A 22,377-nucleotide genomic window follows, 5' to 3' on the forward strand; every position below is an offset into this window, starting at 1 on the left:
TGTCTCCAAGGTTACTACCATCCAGATGTCGTTCAGAGTTTATGGGGCTGCTCCCCTGCCAGCGGCCCTTCTCTCCTTTCCTGTCTATTTTCCTCTCCTCTCCTCTCTTCTCCTCTCTCCTCTCCTCTCCTCTCCTCTCCTCTCCTCTCTTCTCTTCTCTTCTCTTCTCTCCTCTTCTCCTCTCCTCTCCTCTCTTCTCCTCTCTCCTCTCCTCTCCTCTCTTCTCCTCTCTCCTCTCCTCTCCTCTCCTCTCCTCTCATCTCCTGTCATCTCCTCTCCTCTCCTCTCCTCTCATCTCCTGTCATCTCCTCTCCTCTCCTCTCCTCTCCTCTCCTCTCCTCTCCTCTCCTCTCTTCTCTTCTCCTCTCCTCTCCTCTCCTCTCCTCTCCTCTCTTCTCCTCTCTTCTCCTCTCTCCTCTCCTCTCCTCTCCTCTCCTCTCTTCTCTTCTCTTCTCTTCTCCTCTCCTCTCCTCTCCTCTCCTCTCCTCTCCTCTCCTCTCTTCTCCTCTCCTCTCCTCTCCTCTCCTCTCTTCTCCTCTCTTCTCCTCTCTCCTCTCCTCTCCTCTCCTCTCCTCTCCTCTCTTCTCTTCTCTTCTCTTCTCCTCTCCTCTCCTCTCCTCTCCTCTCTTCTCTTCTCTTCTCTTCTCCTCTCCTCTCCTCTCCTCTCCTCTCCTCTCCTCTCCTCTCCTCTCTTCTCTTCTCTTCTCCTCTCCTCTCCTCTCCTCTCCTCTCCTCTCATCTCCTGTCATCTCCTCTTTACTCCCAGCCTTTAAAGATGTGCCAGAGGAGGGATATAAGGTGCAAAACATCAAATAGGCGGAGGCCAGCGATGTTCATTTTAAACATAGAGGAAGAGTTGGAGGTTGCATTCTAAACATCCCAGACCCAGGGCCTCAGCTGTATGGCAACGAGTCATAAACCGCCAGCCATCTGCCTGAAGTGAGTTGATGACCAGCACAGCCTGGTCCTGCATACCTTACAAGGCTGGTTATCACTGGACCCCAGCCTGTGTCTCACACACACACACCCTGCTTGGCCCAGCACTGTCACTACCATGGACCCACACCCCACAGGATGTTTGTGTGGGTGGGTGGATGGTGGGTTGGGATTATACATGCACACACACGCACACACATTTTCTGCTGCCTGGGTAGTGGTTGTACCCACATGCCCACTTACTGGCTGACTGACTGACTGGCTGACTGGCTGACTGACTGCTGTACAGACAGTCTGTATTACTTGTAGTAAACAGAACATGCTTGTTCACTCTGTAGCATGTTTTCTCTAAGAACATGTTGTTTTTTCACCCTGAGGCAATTATATTACTCTCTAATGAAGTCAAACAAATCAAACCGAAACCTCAGGCAGCCTTGATTGAAATGAATGAGGAAATGTCTTTCCAGATGACGTGGAGCTTTTGATTCGACTGCCAGATGCTGCCTTTGCAGCCCTCGTAGGTCCCGCATAGATTACAGTGTACGGAGAGAGAGCCCTTTACACGAGTCACAAACACAGTAGTGTGTCATGAGCTCATTATCAGGTAACCTATCCGAACAGGTGGATGCAGCTTCCTGATGTCTAAATAGTAACCAATAGTATGAGAGAGACTTGACCAAAATGCACCAATCACACACTAAACCCCACCCCACACTACCAGCCCCACTCCTCCCTAGTAGGCAACACCTTACTTTCTCTAATGGGACTGTCCAGGGAGATTAATCTATGGATCTAGTAATTTATGACTCGATCTAGGGTGCTATGGTGACCTAGATACAAGCTACGGTGCTTTTCAATTTCACCTACACAGGAATGACTTAGCTTAATGAATCATTTTGTTGGTAGTGGGAGCGCAACGGCAACTGTATGAATTATTATCCTCTTTTGATCGTGGTTCCATTAAGATATTGCTCTGCATGTATCTGGTAGCTGCTCTTCAGAAAGGTAGGTGATGGGATGCATCAACAAGACAGGAACAGGAGATAACTGCCAGGTGGACTATTATGGGATGGATCACAGCCTCAAACAGCCTCCACCTCCTCTAGAGAGACTGTTTGACAGGTGTGTGTTTGTGTGTCTCTGTGTGTGTCTTAGAATGTGCGTATGTGTCTTTTTTGCGTGCTTGTGTCTATGCCTTGCTCGTGTTTGTACGTGTGTGTGTGTGTGTTACTTGTGAAGTGTGTGTTGGTGGTCTAGTGTCAGTCTAACGGCTCCAGCAAATCCAGCTCTCCTGCCTCTGAAGTATCAACTATGAGCAGCAGGAAAGAGGTGACTGAGTTATATAAATGTTAATCTTTTGGCTTCCAGACAGATTCATAGCATTTGCCAGAGACATTAGGCCTGGAATGGAAATGAGTCCAAAGAAACAATAAAGGTTGTCCTTTTTTTCCAGTCGAGAAAACAGCATTAGTCACAAATGAGCCAAACATTTTAGAGAGAGCATTGATCTAAGGAGAAGACAGAGTACTGTGTGTGTTTGTGTGTGTTGGTGTTTGTGTGTGTGTTGGTGTTTGTGTGTATGTTGGTGTTTGTGTGTGCTGGTGTTGGTGTTTGTGTGCGTGTGTCATATACATGTGTGGGTGTGTCATATTGGCACTGCATCAAACTGATCCCAAACTAATTGCTGGTCAGATGTCTGGATCTGATGGAGGAAGCAGAAAGATGATCATTTATGTTGCTTTCTTCATTTTTGGAACCCTGTGTATGTGTGTGTGTGTGTATTTGTGAAATCTATTTATGTCTGTGTGTGTTACATGAGGAGTGCTAATATCTTCCCGCTGACTTCTAAAAACTCCTCAGAGAACAATGACATTATTGGAATTCAGCGCATGTCTTCAAGGTCACATAGGTGACTGTTTAAGAGACCGCCCCCTTCAATTCAGAGTCCACCAATCAGAGCGTTTGACCCCTCGGCGACCACTGCTTGCATGAATGAGTCCAATCACATCAACCCCTCACCGTTTCTCTGTTCCGCCCACTCCCCCAGGTTTTGGAATAGTCATGTAGAATTCTAATAGATGGATGGAGAGATGAAAGAGAGAGGAGGGTAGAGAGAGGAGGATGGAAAGAGGAGCATAGATGGATGAATAGGTAGAGAGGAGGGTGGTTAGATGAGGAGGATAGAGATAGAGGAAGATAGAGAGGAGGGTGGTTAGATGAGGAGGATAGAGATAGAGGAAGATAGAGAGGAGGGTGGACAGAGGAGGGTAGATTGAAGGAGTTTTGAGGGCCCTGGTTTTCGACGTCTTCAGCCAACAGCTAGTTTACTGATACTGACCCCCCACCCCCGCACACACACACACACACACATGTTCTATAGTCCTCAGGCTTCAAAGATGAATCAATAAATCGAGCAGGGGGGTTGGTGGAGTAACTATGTTCTATGGAGTCTGGGTGAGTTATGAATAATAGATGGTTCCCTCTCTACCCTCGCCCCTTTCCTGGGTCTAGCTCACTCTGAAGAGGCCAGGGGGTCGAGTCCATGTGGCGTATGTCCACATCTGCTTGACCTCTGACCGCTTTACAGAGCACAGGGTACCTGCTTGTGTTGCTAGTGACAACCACAATCTTCTACAGGCCCGGGTGATTTGTCTGTGATGTAAGTCTCCCCAGCTAGGATCTGATAGGTTGTGATCTTGTACCCAGCTGGTAGATGACTCAAACAGACAGGATATAAACCCAACCAGGTGCGTCTGTTCATCCACTCCCTGTTGAAGTTTACCTGACTGACAATCTCTGTCTCGATGAGGATAAAGGGATAGTCTTGCACTCTACTTACATTTACATTTAGTCATTTAGCAGACGCTCTTATCGACTTACAAAGCGACTTACAGGGTAAGTACAGGGACATTCTCCCCGAGGCAAGTAGGGTGAAGTGCCTTGCCTAAGGACACAAAGACATGTGCACCAGCCGGGACTCGAACTGGCAACCTTCAGATTACTAGCCCTAGCCACCTGACTCCCTACTTCACCTCCGTTTTACTCATTATTCTCATTACTCTGTGTGGAACAGGCTTTTGGTGCGTGACACAGGTTGGATTACTGTGGTACTCTAATGGGCATCTGTCACTCCCCCCCAGACAAGGGAGTCCTTGGAACAGGTTATGATTGCTATTAGCATGGAGGAAGGCATACCAATAAGCATAGGCAAGATACATAAATAAATAAATATTTTCATTTCAATTAGTTGCCATAGTGACACTGCCACGGGCTGTTAGCTTGGTGTAAAAGGGTTTCGGAAAACCCCAGTGACAAGTGGTGGCACCCACACGCACACACACACAGATGCACACACACAAATGCACAGACACGCACGCACAAACACACACACACACACACTCACACTGACGGATTCCTCTTCACAGAATAATAACAACATGCAGACCCTCTCAGCCTTGAAGGTAATATCAGACTTCTCGCTAGCTGATGAATGGTTTTAAGTTATTGACATGCACACCTATACGCGCACACACACTTGCACATATCCACACACTCATTTTTTTTCTCTCTAACAAGCCCTCTCTTTAGGACGCACACACACACACACACACACACACAGAGAAACCACTAGGTGATTATCTCCTCTGGCTTGTGTCCAGGCCACAGGCAGGATAACTGTGCTTCCTCACAGCTCGGACTTCACCGACACAAGAAAAGCTGTGACATGGTTCAGAATGAGGCAGAGGGGGTGGATAGAGGAGTGTGCGTGTGAGAGAGTGTGTGCATGTGCGTACATATGAGAGAGTGTGACCGTGAGAGAAAGGGAGGAAGGGAAGGTAACAGTGGTTTGGTGTGAGATGTAGTGAAGGCAAATATTTTGTTGTGGGGTCGTGTCAATGGAGCCGTGTGATGAAATTTGAAAGTATCGACCGATGACAGGAGAGAAGGAGAGATGAGAGGAGAGGAAGGTGCAGGATAGAGTGAAGGAGGAAACGTTGCATGGACTGATACTGTGGGAGTGGTGGAGAGAGAAAGCGAAAGATAATAGGTGAAGAGTCAAGGGACAGATGGAGGAAGAGAGAGGAAGAAAGAGAAACAAATTAGAGAAAAGGATATCGAGGAGAGAGGAGAGAAGTAAAGGAGAGAGAGGGAGAGAGGAACAGAGAAGGGAAAAAGGAGGGTGGGAGATTGGAGGGAGAGTTGGAGAATTTGTAACAGCCTGTATTTTTTTCCTTGAGCAGGTTTGGGGTTACCTGGTAACCAAAGCTTTGATCTACAGAAAACCCTGCAATTAGAATAAGAAGCATCTTTCTGACAGCTGTGGTCTAGTGCTCCCCCTGTCTCTGTCTATCTCTCTGTCTATTGGTCTGTCTGCCTGTCTGCCTGTCTGCCTGTCTCTATGTTTTTCTCTGCCTGTCTCTATTTGTGTCTGTCTCTGTCTCTGTCTGTATCTCTGTGTCTGCAGTTGAAGAAATGACCCTGGTGACTCTGTTGAACCGGTACATAGTGGTTCTAGACCCACCCAGACTCTGTTAGAAAGGGCACATCCTGGTTCTAGACTCCGGGCTCCCCTCAGTGGACCAAACTGAGCTAGTAAAGCTAACGCCAAAACGACTGTCTTTCTGTACGCTCACAGATAGTTGTCCTCAAAGGCTGCTTTCTTCAAAGACAGAACCGATTTTACTTATGACAGCTAAAGCCCAGCGAGTTGTCTCCGCTCCGCTCAGCTCTGCTCTCCTTCCCCCCCCTTATGCAAACATTAATGAACACGGATAGGGACGGTGACGTTGGTTCGACTGCGTTTCCGCCTGTCGCGTCGGATGAGGGTCCGGCTCCACCGCCTCTCAGGAGGCGTCTGGATCAGGAACTGTGTTTTGGGCGTGTCACAGCTCACCTGAAAATGGCTCCGGCGTCTCCCGTCTTCACAATTCGACGAGGGCCGATTCCCTCCCCTAGAAAAAGTGCCGATCTGCTGCAGGGCTGCAGCTCTGCAGAGGCTCACAGGTGGTCTGTGTAACTCCTCCCCAGCCTGAGACTGTCGGGGAAGACTGACAGACCCTAATTGGTGTTGGAGTTGCCAGTCAGGGCTCAGCTTGAGCTCAGATACTGTGTGGGAAAGTCTGTAGGAAGACACACACACACACACACACTCACCCACATGAATGCACATAGCACCCATTAAAGGTGACAGGCACACACACACACACTCACAATCATACACACACGGTTTTGGGCACGCACAAACACACCTGCACACTTGAATGCACATGGCACCTGCACACACGCACACAAAGGACAAATTCCTGTAGATGCAAGAAGGTTTCCAGGTTTTATGGAACACCTCCTCGCTTGTTTCTGGCCACTTCAAGACTAACGATTAAAAGTACAGTACATCATAACAAATACAAATCAACTTAGGTTAGAATAGGTTATAGGGTTGTAGTAGGTTTTATGTGCATTTAGGGTTAGTATACTGTATTATTCATTGTTATCTGTATATTTAGGAAGTTTTAGTATTAGGGTTAGTATAGTCGATTATTTATTGCTATCTGTATATCTAGGAAGTTTCACTTATTTAATCTCATCATAGATGTAAATTATGTTCTGTGTACTTACTGTATATGCCAGGTGCTTGCGTTGTCTTGTTTTAAGAATTTCAGTGCCCAGTCTGACCTTGTGTTGTACTGTGTACCTGACAAATACATTACTTGAACTTGAACTTGAACTTGATCTGCACTGATTCACACACACACACACACACACACACACACACACACACACACACACACACACACACACACACACACACACACATGTACACACTCTCTCTCTCACACACACACACTCTCATTATCCTCCTGCCACGCTTAGGAGCCAGGCAGGTATGATGTCTCTGCCAGGTGGTTTGTTCAGTAACCACCATTAATCGTTGGCCAACAAAGATTAAACCCGTTTGCAGGCTTTACGTAAAACAGGAAAGTTACAGTAGAGGCCCAGGTGACTTTTCTAGCGCAGGAAGCACAGTCCTAGCCCCTCAGGGAAAGACCAGCAACTTACTTACTGTGACCGACTCCTTCAATTTGGGTTTGTTTCTTTTAGCATAGGGTGCATTCCCTGCCCGGTGACCTTTTCAGCAGACTGGAAACCAGCTTTGACACAGCGTATCCCTCTGACTCTCACACCTGTCATAACACATTCCTGTGAGAGACATGGAGAGACAACTGAGCTGCTTCAGGTGAGCTGGGATTTGTAGTTCTTTTTAAGCTAGTAGTCCGACCCTGCCCTTGCTCGGTCTGGGGAGAGTTTCTCGACAAGGTGGATGTTCTTCTGGCCTGTGGATGTACAGTATCTCCATGATCCTCGCCGCCCCCCCCCCCCCCCCTCTCTCTCTCTCTCTCTCTCTCTCTCTCCTTCTATCGCTCTCTCAGCTTGACGCATTTCATACATCAGAGTCCTTGACAGATTCCATTCATCAATGTCCCTGGCATTCCAGGATTCCATAGATTATGACAAACAATGACATTCCAGTGAGACAGACCGACATATCTGTTGAATTATGTGGAGATTTGATTGGTCAAAATCATTTAGCCTTGAGCTTTCGCATTTTCTTGACGGCGACCAGCTTTATTCAACTGAACATTTCATGATTGATGGCAAGATTAACTCAACGTTGGCTTTTAAGTAGATTTACATCTAAATCAATAGTTGTCATTGTCAAATTGCGTGATAGCTTGTTTTTTTAACACTTTTTTTAACACGTTTGTGGGTCGCCATAGGTAGGTGATGAGCTCTATGCGTTCTGTTTACCAGGCCTCATGAAATCCAAACCTCCATATAGTGACAATACTGTTGTCTCAGCCTTGATGTATTCACCCCCCAGGACCACCACGGAGCCTATTCCTGGCCTTACAATCTCCCTCGCTGCTTTGAGATTCTCTCTCAACAGGAAGCAGCTTTATTCCTCATATTCTAGGGAGTTGCTGTTGTAGATTTAATGTTGGGGGTTTGTGTCTAGCTCCCACACACACACTGGGGTAAACACTCACCCACACAGGGGGCAACACACACACACACACACACACACCCTGAAGGAAGGCTCTCTGTGGTCTCTCCCCTACCTGATGACAGGCCACCTGGAAGCTGAAGAAGCCTTGCCTGCTAGTCCTTCTGTCTCAATGCAATATTGACCTCCTTATAGTAGAAGTCTCTCTTTTCTGTTTGCTAGACATTCTCACTCCTCCCCTTATTGCCACCATTGTTATTATAATTGGATTGTTGCTTTGGCAATATTTTCAAATGTATTTCATGCTAATAACGCCTTTTCTGAATTGAACTGATACAAGGACACACAGATTGAGAGAGAGAGAGAGAGAGAGAGAGAGAGAGAGAGAGAGAGAGAGAGAGAGACAGAGAGAGAGAGAGAGAGAGACAGAGAGAGAGAGACAGAGAGAGAGAGAGAGAGAGAGAGAGAGAGAGAGAGAGAGAGAGAGAGAGAGAGAGAGAGAGAGAGAGAGAAAATGCTTAGGAATAATTGGTTTGACACAGCTGAAATGTGTACTCCAGAGAAACACCTTATCACAGCTTCCTGTCGCCAGATGAATAGAATTAACAGCTTGTGGAACCTTCCTTCCTTAATGCTGTCCTTCACAATATGTCTTTCTCTGTTTCCGCCTCTCCCTCTCTCTTTCTGTCTCTCACGGTGTACAATGTGTCTGGTTGATAGAAAGCGGTTTCTAAAGCCACTGAATAGAATCTCGTCTGGCTTCAGACAGTTAGTTAGCCGGCTACGTGCTAACAGCAGCATGAGTCCAGCACCCCCCGCAGGCTGGCTGCAGGGGCCCACTCCCAGCAGCACACTGCAGGGCGGGCTCTATGGAGAGGGAGGTTGTTGGAGAGCCAAGTTTAGGCCAGGACAACAGCCTAGAACGCTACCTCATGAATATTCACAACGAGGGGAGGAGGTTCCAGACAGCCTCTGAACAGGGGTCGGTGGTCAGCTGCGTTACCGTGGTTACCGACCTGTTTACAGGTGGACGTGCTGTTTTGGATTGTGTGTTGACTTTTATGATGAGATTTGGGGAGTGACCTCCACTGCCTGCCTGCCTGTCTGTTTGTTTGTCTGTCTGTCTGTCTGTCTGTCTGTCTGTCTGTCTGTCTGTCTGTCTGTCTGTCTGTCTGTCTGTCTGTCTGTCTGTCTGTCTGTCTGCCTGCCTGCCTGCCTGCCTGCATCTCTGTCTGACACATAAACACACATGACTCTCTCATCATCACATTCATTTCTTTTTATTTCAAGAATAAAAAAGGTTGAGGGAAACAGAATGAGAACGAGTGAGAAACAGTTTGATAATCAATCATCCTTTGTTTGGTTTCAAACAGACTGAAACAAGTGTTATTTTCCAATCAGACTGAGGTCACAGGTTTGGTAATGAGTTTACACCGCAGCTGTGTGCACAGACACACAATCAGACAAAAAGGCAGGCAGGCGTACAGACAGACAAACTAACAGACAGACAGACACTGTGTTAGCATGCGTGCGTGTGTTGCTGTGTAGATGTGTGTCGCTGTGCATGTGTGTGTCCTTGTGCACCCTTGTGTGTACAAGCTCACACACACAAGCCCTGTCCGATCACAGTGCTTCCTGTCACTCCAAGACAGAAACACTCTACAGCCTCGACGACCTCCATGCCAATCCACCCTTGACTCCCACTCACATCCCCATCCCTCACGTTGAAACAAGACTCAGGCTCAAGGTCAGATCCTCGCCGAGGGATGCTGGTTATTATATTTGGTTAACACCCTCCTTGTTTTCAATGAGCTAATCGCTTCTTCCTTGATCCCTTCAGCTGAGCAGAGGCCGAGAGCTGTGCTCTGCATGCTGATTGGCCAGGATCCTTATGCCACTTGTCGTTGAGGTAGCTGTTTTGCCCCAGTGGAGCTCAGGGTGAAAGCCTTAATTGAAATGGCCGATAAGACCCTCGCAGAGGCTAAATTGTTTTGACTAAATTGTCTGGCATTTGTCTTTCTGCGTGTGTGTCTGTATATGCGTGTGTGCTTTTGGTTCGGTGTGTGTACGTGTAGGTTTGTGGGTGTGTGTTTTGCGTGTGTGTTCATGGGTGTGGGCGTGTGATCATTTTGTGTGCGTGTGTAGGAGGAAGCTTTGTGCGTGTATGTGTGTGTGTGTGTGTATGTTTGATTGTTTTGTGTGCCTATTTTTGTGTGTCCGTGGGTGTGTGATAGTCTGGTGTGTGTATACGTGTTTGTGTGTCCCACACCTCATGAAGGTCTATTTATACCTACTGCCATTTGATAATCATCAGGGAAGAAGCTATTTATCCATATCTCCCCACACACAGCCCCAACACTGACACACAATATGAAACAAAGGCTGCCTGAAACGTGTGTGTGCGTGTGTGTTGCTGTGTGTGTGTGTTGCGGTGTGAGTATGTGTGTGTGAGAAAGTTTGTGTGTTGGTGTTTGTGTGTTCGTTGGTGTGTGTGTGTGTGTGTGTGTGTGTGCTGAGTGAGGAACAGGTGTGCAGTCTCCATTCAGAGGTAAACACGTTAGGGGTGTCAGTGTGGTATCTGGGAGGAGATTGGAAGAGACAGCTGAGACTGTTCCACCTGAACGTTCTCCACACGTTCCACTGGGAACCAGTGCTGAGCTAGAGTACAGAAAGTTCTTCTCATGCTCCTAACTGAGTGAACAGGGTGCTGCCTCGTCCTAAGAGGTCTCTCCCTCGCCTCGCTCTCGTTCTCTCTCTTTCTCCTCTTTCTCTCTCTCTCGCCCCTCCTCTTTTTCCCTCCCCTCTCGTTCTCGTTCTTTCACTTTGTGTGACCTAGATCGACCACATTATCATTATTGTTTTTTCCAGTCAATTCTATGCGTAACTCCTGTGTCTCCTCTTCTCCCCTCCTGTACTGTCCTCTCCTCCGTGCTTCCCCCCTCCCCTCTTCCCCGCCTCCCCTCTCCCCCCTCCCCTCTCTCCCTCCTCTCCTCTTCCCTCAATCTCCTCTCCTCCGTCCCCAGCCCTGACCAATGTGAACCTGTGGGCCATAGACAGACAGTGCTTCCAGACCATCATGATGAGAACGGGACTGATCAAACATGCAGAGCACATGGACTTCCTCAAAAGGTAAGTACCCCCCCCCCTCTCTCTCTCTCTCTCTCTCTCTCCCTATCTCTCTCTCCCTCTCTCTCTCTCTCTCTCTCTCTCTCTCTCTCTCTCTCTCTCTCTCTGTCTCTCTCTCTCTGTCTCTCTCTGTCCCTCTCTGTCCTTCTCCTACTCTCCCTCTCTCCCATCTTTCGCTCTTTCACTTTCTACGGTTCCGTAGCTTCCAAATGAACAATAATCAAGCATCCCTCATCCCTCCATCCCTCCATCTCTCCATCACCTCAGACTCTTTCATTGCAAAGTGCTTTGAATGAGTGCTGCTTTACATCCTTACAATAGGCGTGGATCTCCACATGTATCTCAAGTCTACTCTGGAATGATGAGTGGCCTTCCTGCAGCAGCATTTATCAGCTTCCATGCAGCCCAGGAGACTGACAGTTGCACAGCACACTAGCAATCTTGACATCTGTCCCAGCAAAGCATCAATTTAGTTGCATAAAAGCTTGACTATTTACCTCACCAAACCCCGTCCCTGTGTTGGAATGTGTGTGTGTGTCTTGTGAGGTGTATGAAATCACCTCGAACCCTGCTCTTGGAATGGTAAGAATGATTGACAGCTGCTTTATGGCTCAAAGCTCCACTCTAAACCTTTCCTGGTACAGGGCGCAAAGTGTGTGTGTTTGTATGCTTGTCTGTGTGTACGTGTGTCTGTATGAGTGAGTGTGAGATGAGGGGAGGAGAAGAGAAGACATTATTGATGACATGAGTGTTTGGAAGTCAAAGTAAAACCAGAAGTTCCAAACAGCTTTGGTCTGTGGGGCTCAGTGCTTACTGAAGCCAGATACAACCATATACTCAGTTTACTTCACAGAGGGCCTCTGGTCTCACCCCGGATCTAAAACCAACTTGTTTCTCTCACTTTCTCGACCCATCCCTCTCATCTCTCTCTTGTCATTCCCTGCCCTATCTCTCTCTCTCTCTCTCTCTCTCTCTCTCTCTCTATCTCTCCCTCTCTCTCTCCCCCTCTGTCTCTCTCTCTCCTCACAGCGTGCCAACATTCCAGGGCCTGACGGAGGAGATTCTCAGTAAGCTGGCTGATGTTCTGGAGGAGGTGGGTATTGAGCAGGAATATCTGCTCAAACTGATAGTAGCACTCCTGGTCTCTCTCTTGGTCTCTCTTTCCTTATCTGTCTCTCCGTATGAGAAGTAATTGAGTGTGGCGCTCTCTCTCTCTCTCTCTCTCTCTCTCCTGGTCTTCTTCTGCTCAGTGTCCCTCTGCTGTTGTCTCACTGTTATCAAATCAAACTGACTGTGTAGTGATCACAGCAAAGTAGGGTAAGGGTGTGGGTCTGTATGTGTGCATGTGTCTGTCCAGTCATTGGTATTCTCCACAGCACAGAGAATGTCCCTGCCCTGTACCAGTTAGGAAATATGTTTTTATGCTGATTAAAGTCAAATCAATAGTCAGTCAGGACAGGCATGCAGACGATGTAGGTAAGCAGACAGACAGAGATATATGACAAGCATACACAGAAGCATGTACCACCCCTCAACCTTCTAGCTCTCTCTCCCCCCCCCCCCCCCGCCCGCCCGCCCGCCCGCCTATGCCCCCCGCCCCTCCTCCCCCTCTCTCTGCTTCTGTTCTGAGTTAAATGAGAAGAACCGACTATGTTCCGCTGGCTGACTGGGGCTCCACTGGGCTCTGGTGATGAATGCCCTGCCATGGGGGGACGTGTGTGTGAGTGTGTGTTTGTGTGGGCGTGTAGCATTGTGTGTGTGTGTGTGTATGTGTGTTTGGATATTTGTGTGAGTATATGGGTCTGTCTGTGCACTGTGCCTGTGTGTGTAGGATTACACGTGTGTGTGTGTGTTTGTGTGTGTGTGTAGGATTGTGTGTGTGTGCGTCTGTAGTATCTATAGCTTACCAGAGGGGGCTGACATCTGTTAGGTTATAGTGTCAGTGGTGCTGTATGATCAAAGCAGGTGTTTGACATTGGATGAGCCGACTCATCCAACTTCTGGTGCCAATGTGAAACACACGCACATACACACAGACACATGCACACACACACACACACACTCGCACACATACACCATACTATCACAAACACATTCACACACACAACCACACACACACACAAACACACATGCACAGACACACACTTCCTGTCACTGCCTATACAGATAACTGTCTTTAGGACTAAACCCAGACAGTGGTATAGACTCTCATCTCTTCAGCTAACCAAGTCAGACAGCATCATTGCATGCTGCTGTTGGCTTTGCTTTCTGGAGGAGTAAAGACCTAATTTAATGCTGTCAAGGCAAGTGTTTGTTATGCCTTCAAGGACAACCTTTATCCAACTGCCTCTACTTTTGATCAGTACTGGTATGACTTTGTCGACATTGAAAAACACAAACTCTATTCCCTAATCTCATTCCCTGTTTTCAATGGGAGTGCTCCACCAGGGAGTTAGGCTTGCTGTCTCCGCATGTGAAAGAAACACAAAGGCTGAACATTCAACGTGTCCCTGTTTTACGTCGGTGAAGTTTGAAGAACAAAGCGTTTGTGTTCTACAGCTGAGCTTCTTACAGTCTGGATGTGTCCGTAAATCATGATCAAAAACACACACACACACAGCACACACCTACACACACACACACACACAGCACACACCTACACACACACACACACACAGCACACACCTACACGCACACACACAGCACACACCTACACACACACACACACACACACAGCACACACCTACACACACACACACACATACAGCACACACCTACACACACACACACACACACACAGCACACACCTACACACACACACACACACAGCACACACCTACACACACACACACACACAGCACACACCTACACACACACACACATACAGCACACACCTACACACACACACACACACACACACCTACACACACACACACATACAGCACACACCTACACACACACACACATACAGCACACACCTACACACACACACACACACACACAGCACACACCTACACGCACACACACATACAGCACACACCTACACACACACACACATACAGCACACACCTACACACACACACACATACAGCACACACCTACACACACACACACATACAGCACACACCTACACACACACACACACACACACCTACACACACACACACATACAGCACACACCTACACACACACACACATACAGCACACACCTACACACACACACACACACACACAGCACACACCTACACGCACACACACACACACAGCACACACCTACACGCACACACACACACAGCACACACCTACACGCACACACACACACACAGCACACACCTACACGCACACACACACACAGCACACACCTACACGCACACACACAAGTACAGGTGGTTTCTTTCAATTTGCTGGAATCTAACGCTGTCCAGGACCAGGCTAATATACATTGATATCTGCTCTGTCATCCCCCTCTCTCTCTCTCGGTCCAAGGAGCCCCTGTCGGTATGAGCCCCTCCAGAATCAGGCCACAGAGCTGGAACAAACATTTATCCTCGAGACGGAAACAAAAAGTAGTGAGCTGTTAAACTTCTCTCTCTCTCCTCCCTCTCGCTTCTGTCTCCTCTCCCCCCTACACTTGAATCTCTCTTTCTCTCTCTCTCTCTCTCTCTCTCTCTCTCTCTCTCTCTCTCTCTCTCTGGTTTTTCTCTCCTCTTTTCCCCTCCCTCTCTCTCTCTTCCCTTTTTCTCGCCCCTCTACCTCCTCTACTCTCCTCCTGCCTGTCGCCTCTTTTCTTCCCGCCCTTTGTTCTCCCATTCCTCCCTCCATCTCCATCCATCCTTGCTTTCTCTCCTCTCTCGCCTCCACCTCTCTCCTCCTTCTCCTCCTTCCCCTCCTTCTCCTCTGTCTCCTCCCTCCGCCTCTCTCCTCCTTCTCCTCCTTCTCCTCCTTCCCCTCCTTCTCCTCTGTCTCCTCCCTCCGCCTCTCTCCTCCTTCTCCTCCTTCCCCTCCTTCTCCTCTGTCTCCTCCCTCCGCCTCTCTCCTCCTTCTCCTCCTTCCCCTCCTTCTCCTCTGTCTCCTCCCTCTGCCTCTCTCCTCCTTCTCCTTCTCCTCTGTCTCCTCCCTCCGCCTCTCTCCTCCTTCTCCTTCTCCTCTGTCTCCTCCCTCCGCCTCTCTCCTCCTTCTCCTTCTCCTCTGTCTCCTCCCTCGCCTCTTTCCCTCTAGTAAATATGGAGGAGTGAGACCGCTGGCAGTCCTGAATGTGTCTGCAGGCGGACAGCCAAGTGACCAGGACAGAGAGTTTCCTCAGGGTGCTGGCCCAGCAGAGGATTGATTACAGATGCTTGTGTTTATGTGTCTGTCTTTTATTTGACACACGGGACAGAGAGAGAGAGAGAGAGAGAGAGAGAGAGAGAGAGAGAGAGAGAGAGAGAGAGAGAGAGAGAGAGAAGATAAAGAGGGTGATGTAGTGCATGTAAATGTGTGTGTGTTTGAAGTGTGTGCGTGTGTGTGTTTGAGGGTGATGTAGTGTGTATGTGTAAGGGGGTGAGGGTTGATGTAGTGCATTTGTGTGGGTGATGTAGTATGTGTGGGTGATGTAGTATGTGTGGGTGATGTAGTGTGTGTGGGTGATGTAGTGTGTGTGGGTGATGTAGTGTGTGTGGGTAATGTAGTATGTGTGGGTGATGTAGTATGTGTGGGTGATGTAGTGTGTGTTTGTGGTGGGGGGGGGCAGTGTAGCACGTGTCCTACAGGGGGCGGTGTGGAGGGGCAATTGTAGAGCTCATCTGGAAGGAGTCAGGAAAAGAGTTCCCACACTGCTCAGCGCTGTGTGGAACACTGCCTGTCAGGAGGTCAGCGTTTTCCACACAAGAGCCTTCCATGTGTGTGTGTGTGTGTTGAGTTTGTGTGTATGGGTTAGTGTATGTGTGGTGTCAATGTGTGTGTGGGTGTGTATGTGTGTGTGTGTGTGTGTGTGAGAGAGAGAGAGCTGGAGAAAGCAAGACAGAGAGGCAAGGACCTTTGTGTGGGTGCTTTTGTTTGTGTTATGGCTATATTTGTGTGTGTGAGAGGGGCGGGGGGTGGCGTGGCAATGCGTATGTGTGTGTGTGTACAAGATGGAAAGAGAGGGGGAATGGGAGAGGGGGAAATAAGAAGATATTAAAATAAATAGAGACAAAGAGCCCGGGAAAGGAAAAGAGACAGAGAGAATGAATTGTGTGTGAGTGTGTGCGTGCCTGTGTGTGTGATGTCTGGGTATCTCTGCATTAGGAGAACCCCCCCCCCACACACACACACACACACACATTTATCTGGCAGTGTCTCCAGCAGATGTGCTCTCCTGAAAAGAGGAGAGGCAGAAGGAGTGAAAGGAGCATGACGGTCGAGGGAGGAAGCTCGGAGAGAGGGACGGAGGAGGGGAGGAGGGGAAGTAGAGAGGGGGCGGCTGAGGGGAGGAAGGAGAGAGGGATCGAGGAGAAAGAGAGGAAGGAGAGAGGGATCGAGGAGAAAGAGAGGAAGGAGAGAGGGATCGAGGAGAAAGAGAGGAAGGAGAGAGGGATCGAGGAGAAAGAGAGGAAGGAGAGAGGGATCGAGGAGAAAGAGAGGAAGGAGAGAGGGATCGAGGAGAAAGAGAGGAAGGAGAGAGGGATCGAGGAGAAAGAGAGGAAGGAAAGAGGGATCGAGGAGAAAGAGAGGAAGGAGAGCAGAAGAGTTGATGGAGGATCGATGACCGCCAGGCTGCTCAGCGGCTCAGCCCACCTGATGACCTTGATTACCGCAGGATTTAATCCCTCCGAGTATCGAGCCCGGACATGGCTCCTCCATCCTGGCAGCGGTCTCGCAGACGGCGCTGGTCCGCTCCTGGATGCATGTTGCAGAGGAGATAGCCCTGCTATGATGATGGCATGACAGTGTAGCTCCATGTCTGTACCTGGAGGGTGTTGAGAGGGGAGAGGGGGGGGTTAGGTGACCTTCATCTTGGGGACAGTCAGGTGATATCTCTCCTCTCCGGGGGGGGGGGGGGGGGGGGTCACACGATTAACTACTGTCTCTCCATCTCCTGTCCACGTCAACACACATGCCGTATACACAGTGCACACACACAATGAGCATGCGTGTGTGACGGAGTGTGTGTAAGCTGTCTTCTCTGGTTCTTTTCAGACTCACTATGGAGACGGAGAGTACATCATTAGACAAGGAGCCAGAGGAGACACCTTCTTTATCATCAGCAAGGGCAAGGTCAGACACACACACACGCTAACACACACGCTCACCCTCACACATACGCTCACTCTCTCTCTCACACACACACACTCACATTTACACACACACACACATTTTAATCATTTGTTCACACTAACCCCTTATTGTCTGCTCTTCCCTATCTGACAGGTCACAGTGACCAAAGAGGAATCGGCCAATGGCGAGCCAGTTTACCTCCGGGCGCTGGGCAAAGGGGACTGGTTTGGAGAAAGGGCACTGCAGGGGTGAGCTGCTTTGGACTGAAGGGTCAGATGATTTATTACAGGTTTAGATACTCTTCTATAGAACACTCAAGAAGAGCAAGACCTATGATATCCAATGGACCTGTGCTTGGACCTTTTATGAAGAGCAATTCAACTTGACAGCTGAGGTTTTCTATTTGAGAGGGAACCTCTGGACCAGATGTTTGAGTGCACACAAGGCTGGGGAGTCCAGACCTCATAAAGGAACATTCCAATCCTGTCTGACAATGCTGCCTCTGACAAGTACAAGCAGACAGACTGCGAGGATGAGCTTGGTGGGAGTGTGCGTGTGAGAGAGAGACAATAAGAGAGAATAAGAGAATTAGAGAAGAAGAGAGAGAGAGAGAGAGAGAGAGAGAGAGAGAGAGAGAGAGAGAGAGAGAGAGAGAGAGAGAGAGAGAGAGAGAGAAAGAGAGAAAAAAGAGAGAGAGTAACAGAGAGAGAGAGAGAGAGAGAGAGAGAGAGAGAGAGAGAGAGAGAGAGAGAGAGAGAGAGGATATTACAGAGCACTAAACTGTATGAATAGGGTCAGAGGATCCACAACCACATAGGGACTCTTATTGATTCTGAGAGGAGAGAGATAGAGAGAGGAGAGCGATCGAGACAAGAGAGAGAAAGGAAAGAGACAGAGAGAGGATATAGTAAGGAGAGGAGAGAGAGAGAAGCGAGAGAGAAAGAAATAGAGGAGAGAGGAAAGAACAATAAGAGAAAGCAGGAGTAAAGGGTTGTCAGGGAGAAAATCTGGTCAAGCTGCGTTTATTACTGACCCGATGGACAGAGCCAGTCTACCATACACACACACACACACACACCTAGAGTAAAGCTCCGTGCTAATCTGATGAGCGTGGCTAGGTTAATAAGAGCCTTCCAGGCTCTCTGTTGTCATGGGGATGATTGACAGCTGTGAGGTGAGGTGGGATCCACTTCATTCAGTTCTAAGGCCTGTTTTACGACCACAGCACTGGATGTGTGTGTGTGTGTGTGTGTGTGTGAGAGAGAGAAAGAGAGAGAGAGCGCTTGTGTGTGTGTGTGTTTGTGTGTGCATGTGTGTCTTCCGGCCTGTGGTTATGGGTTCACACCCTGAGACTGTGTCAGACAGTGCCCCCTGGTGTCTTCTCTGTGAGCTGCAGACTGCAGCTGGCGTTAGGAGAGCCAGAAGCACCATGGTCCTTCCTGTAATAGCTTCCCCTGAGGACTGTTTTATCGTTCTAAAAGTCCCTTTTTCAACTGCTGTTCTGACAGCGAAAAACAAAAGAAAGGTTTGATTCTGGAACTTTCTCCTCGACTGGGCCGGCTGTATTGACTTCCTGTCGGTGTGTTCTACCTGTTGTTGAAGGGGGCTTTGATGTGTGCGGAGCGGAGTGGCGTCGTGAAGACGACGGGGATAAGATCACAGCTTCCCCAGGGCTTTTGGTTTTGTGCTTTTTTTTTCTCCTTCCTCACTCCTTGAGTCTTTGATCCGCCACTTCGCGCTCATCACCATCGTCCCACGGTGTGCTTAGCAAGTCAATCAGGCAGCAAGCGCTGTCTGTTTACCCTGGACAATAGGCTTGATCTTAGCAAGTGTTTACATGCTGTGTTTTTAGCATGACATGAATAGGGAACTGTCAACGTGTGTGTGTGTGTGGGGGGGGGGGGTGTTTGTGAGTGTGTACGTATCTATTAGTGTGTGTGGATGCGTGGTGTGTGCGTGAGTCTCTGTGTGTTTTTGTCTGTGAATGTGTGTCTTCCATGTTTGTCTGTGTGTATTTGTCTATGATCGGTGTGTGTGTGTATAACAAGAGACAGTAGAGCCGAGGTTGAAAGGCTTGTCGAGCTTTGATGTTGAGGAGGTTGTATATTAAGTGAACTTTCACATCTACCTCAAACAAAACATCTTGTTAAGTCAAATTAAAGCTCATTAGGGCTATTAGATGGATGTTAAGTGCCTGAATAATAATCACACAATCAAGCAACAGCCTCTCTACGTCTCTGACCTTCTCACACTCTCTCTCTCTGTTTTGCTCGTTCTTTCTCTCTGGCTTTCTCCCACCACCCCTCTCAGTTTCTCTCCCTGTGCTCCTCTCTCTCCCCCCATTTCTCTCTCTATCTCTCTCTTCCCCCTCTGGCTCTCTCCCTCTCTCTCTACTTCTGTCTCTATCTCTCCCCCCTCTACCTCTCTATCCCTCTCCTTCTCTCTCTATCTCAGTATCTCTCCCTCTTGTCATGTCGTTGCTCTTATCGCTCTTCCCCATCGGCTCTCTGTTTATCAACCTGTCGCTTTTCTTTTTTCTTCCCCATCTCCCTCTCAACTCCTCCACTGTTAGAGTAATGTGCAAATTGCACGTTTGCCGGCCAGATTGCCGTGTTTCGTCCCAAAGAACCAGAGTGTCTGTGTGTTCTCCCGCATGTTCTCCTGCATGTCACCAGCCTGCTAACGGCCGAGCGGAGCGGCTCCCGGAGCAAGGCTCGCTGGCTGGAATCTGTTCTCACGCGTCAGACGTGGAGGCAGGCTGGCAGGCACACGGGCGTGAAGCTTCTATTAACGGACTCTCTCAGGAGACAAGAGCGCCGGGCGTCAGAGGGTTCTTCCCTGAAGGGGATCCTCGTTAGAACAGTCCGGCTCTGACGTCTGAGCGTGTTGAGCTAGTTTAGATACTCATGGAGCTGTATTTCTGAGATAACTTACTGTACTGGATGTAACTTTTAAATTGATGAGATAAACAAAGTATTATATAGTAGTGAACAGTATAGAGATAGTCGAGCAGGGTAGAATTTGCAGTGTCAGTAAAAGCATTCTGGTAACTGTGGTTTACTGAGAGGAACATCCCCTTGTTGTTCTCCAAACCTTCTGAAGGTGACATCCAGAGAATTTGGACACCTAGATATGTGTCTGTCTGTCTGTCAGCCTGTCTATTTATCTGTCGTTTTTTTGTCAGTCTGCCTGTCAGTCAGTGGGTCAGTCAGTGAGTCTATCTGTCATGCCTCACAGCTGTTGTTTCATAGTGTGAAGTACATCTATCTCCACCTCTCTCTCTCTCTCTCTTCCTCTCTCTCTCCCTTCTTCTCTCTCTCCCTTCCTCTCCCTCCCTCCCTCCCTCTCCCTCTCTCTCTCTCTCCCTCTCTCTCTCTCTCTCTCTCTCTCTCTCTCTCTCTCTCTCTCTCTCTCTCTCTCTCTCTCTCTGTCTCCTTCCTCTCTCTCTCTCTCTCTCTCTCTCTCTCTCTCTCTCTCTCTCTCTCCCAACACAAAACGCAGGGTCCGTAGTTGGCAGTGGCGCTAGTGTGTGTGGGTGAGACAGAGAGAGAGAAATTATTAGAGAGGTTGTTTTATGAGTATGGTAGTAGGTCCACACCACACAGGTGTGAGGGCTTGTGTTTCTGACAGGCGGTGGATCAGAGGGCTCTATGGAGATCCTAGACTCTGAGTCTGAGTGGAGCGGCAGTGAAGCCTCTTCCTCTGACAGTGAAATGGATCCTGGTGAATGGTCAGACAACAGGAAAGAGTAGGTCTGGGGAACGAGGTGACTCGCGGGGTGACTCGGGCTATTGGCCGGGAGGGACTGTGCACTGACCCCTCTGTGATTGACGAACGTTACGTTAGGTGACCACTGTCTCAGTTTGACTGGCCGAGTGACTTGCTTGAAGGCTGTGAACCCATGCCTAGGTTGTTGGTAGGATTTTTGAGAGAAAGGAATTCGTGTTCGTCTAGGTGATGTGGTTTTCTGCCGTGTGCGTGATTCGGTGCATGTGTGTGAGAGGGCTTAGGTGTGTTCATTGTGTATGATCATTCACAGGACAGGATTGAGCGTGTGTGTTCCTAGCAAATACGGGTTTCTGACCGCTGTGTGTCGACTGCATATGCTAAATTTGTATATGTGCACATATGTTTGTGCGTGTATGTATGTTCCTCCTAAAGATGTGTTTCTTACAACACTGTATATTTACTCCGAGTATGTATATATTGTATGTGTGTTTGTGTGTACATTCCTCAAGGGGATGTGTTTCTGAGCCCTCTGTGTGTGTGTGTGTGTGTGTGTGTGTGTGTGCATTCCTCCTCGGGATGTGTTTCTGAGCCCTCTGTGTGTGTGTGTGTGTGTGTGTGTGTGTGCATTCCTCCTCGGGATGTGTTTCTGAGCCCTCTGTGTGTGTGTGTGTGTGTGTGTGTGTGCATTCCTCCTCGGGATGTGTTTCTGAGCCCTCTCTCTCTCTGTGTGTGCTCTGCAGGGAGGACATCAGGACGGCCAACGTCATCGCAGCTGAAGCCGTCACCTGCCTTGTCATCGACAGAGAGTGAGTCTGGCCCCCTGCACACCCACACCTCGTCTAACTGAGGAACAGCTGTGATGTGCCTCTCAGTAGACAGGCAGAGAGAGAGAGAGAGAGAGAGAGAGAGAGAGAGAGAGAGAGAGAGAGAGAGAGAGAGAGAGAGAGAGAGAAGAAAGAGAGAGAACGAAAGAGAGAGAAAGAGAAAGAGAGACAGAGACAGAGACAGAGACAGAGACAGAGACAGAGACAGAGAGACAGAGAGGTGGAAATAGACAGAGAGAGGTGAAAGTAGAAAGAAAGAAAGAAAGAAACACATTTGGTGGAGAAAATAATAGGATATAGAGAAAGGAGATAACTCTAAGACAGACAGAGAGACAGAGAGAGAGACAGAGAGAGAACAAGATGTTTGGAGTGACAGCCGGCCTGCTGAGACATTATGCAGGGAGGGTGGGTGGGAGGGAGGGATGCTTTAGGCAGCACAACACACACCAGCTAGAACTCAGTCCCCAATATAAACAACATGAGAGACTGTGTGTGTACACGTGTGTGTGTGTGTGTGTGTTAAAG

General features: G+C 48.7%; 1 protein-coding gene across 1 annotated transcript in view; it reads left to right on the top strand.

Annotated features, from left to right (window-relative positions):
* Nucleotides 1-22,377, top strand: part of prkg1b (protein kinase cGMP-dependent 1b) — a 61,708-nt gene that overhangs the window by 20,170 nt on the left and 19,161 nt on the right. Inside the window, exons 4-8 of the mRNA XM_084670044.1 lie at nucleotides 10,963-11,068; nucleotides 12,095-12,158; nucleotides 17,222-17,299; nucleotides 17,453-17,547; nucleotides 21,769-21,834. Coding sequence (XP_084526170.1) covers nucleotides 10,963-11,068; nucleotides 12,095-12,158; nucleotides 17,222-17,299; nucleotides 17,453-17,547; nucleotides 21,769-21,834 — 409 coding nt within the window. The remainder of the gene's footprint in view (nucleotides 1-10,962; nucleotides 11,069-12,094; nucleotides 12,159-17,221; nucleotides 17,300-17,452; nucleotides 17,548-21,768; nucleotides 21,835-22,377) is intronic.

Source organism: Hypomesus nipponensis, chromosome 13 (assembly GCF_054491055.1).
Source record: "Hypomesus nipponensis isolate SF chromosome 13, ASM5449105v1, whole genome shotgun sequence".
In the NCBI taxonomy this organism is placed as follows: Eukaryota; Metazoa; Chordata; class Actinopteri; order Osmeriformes; family Osmeridae; genus Hypomesus; species Hypomesus nipponensis.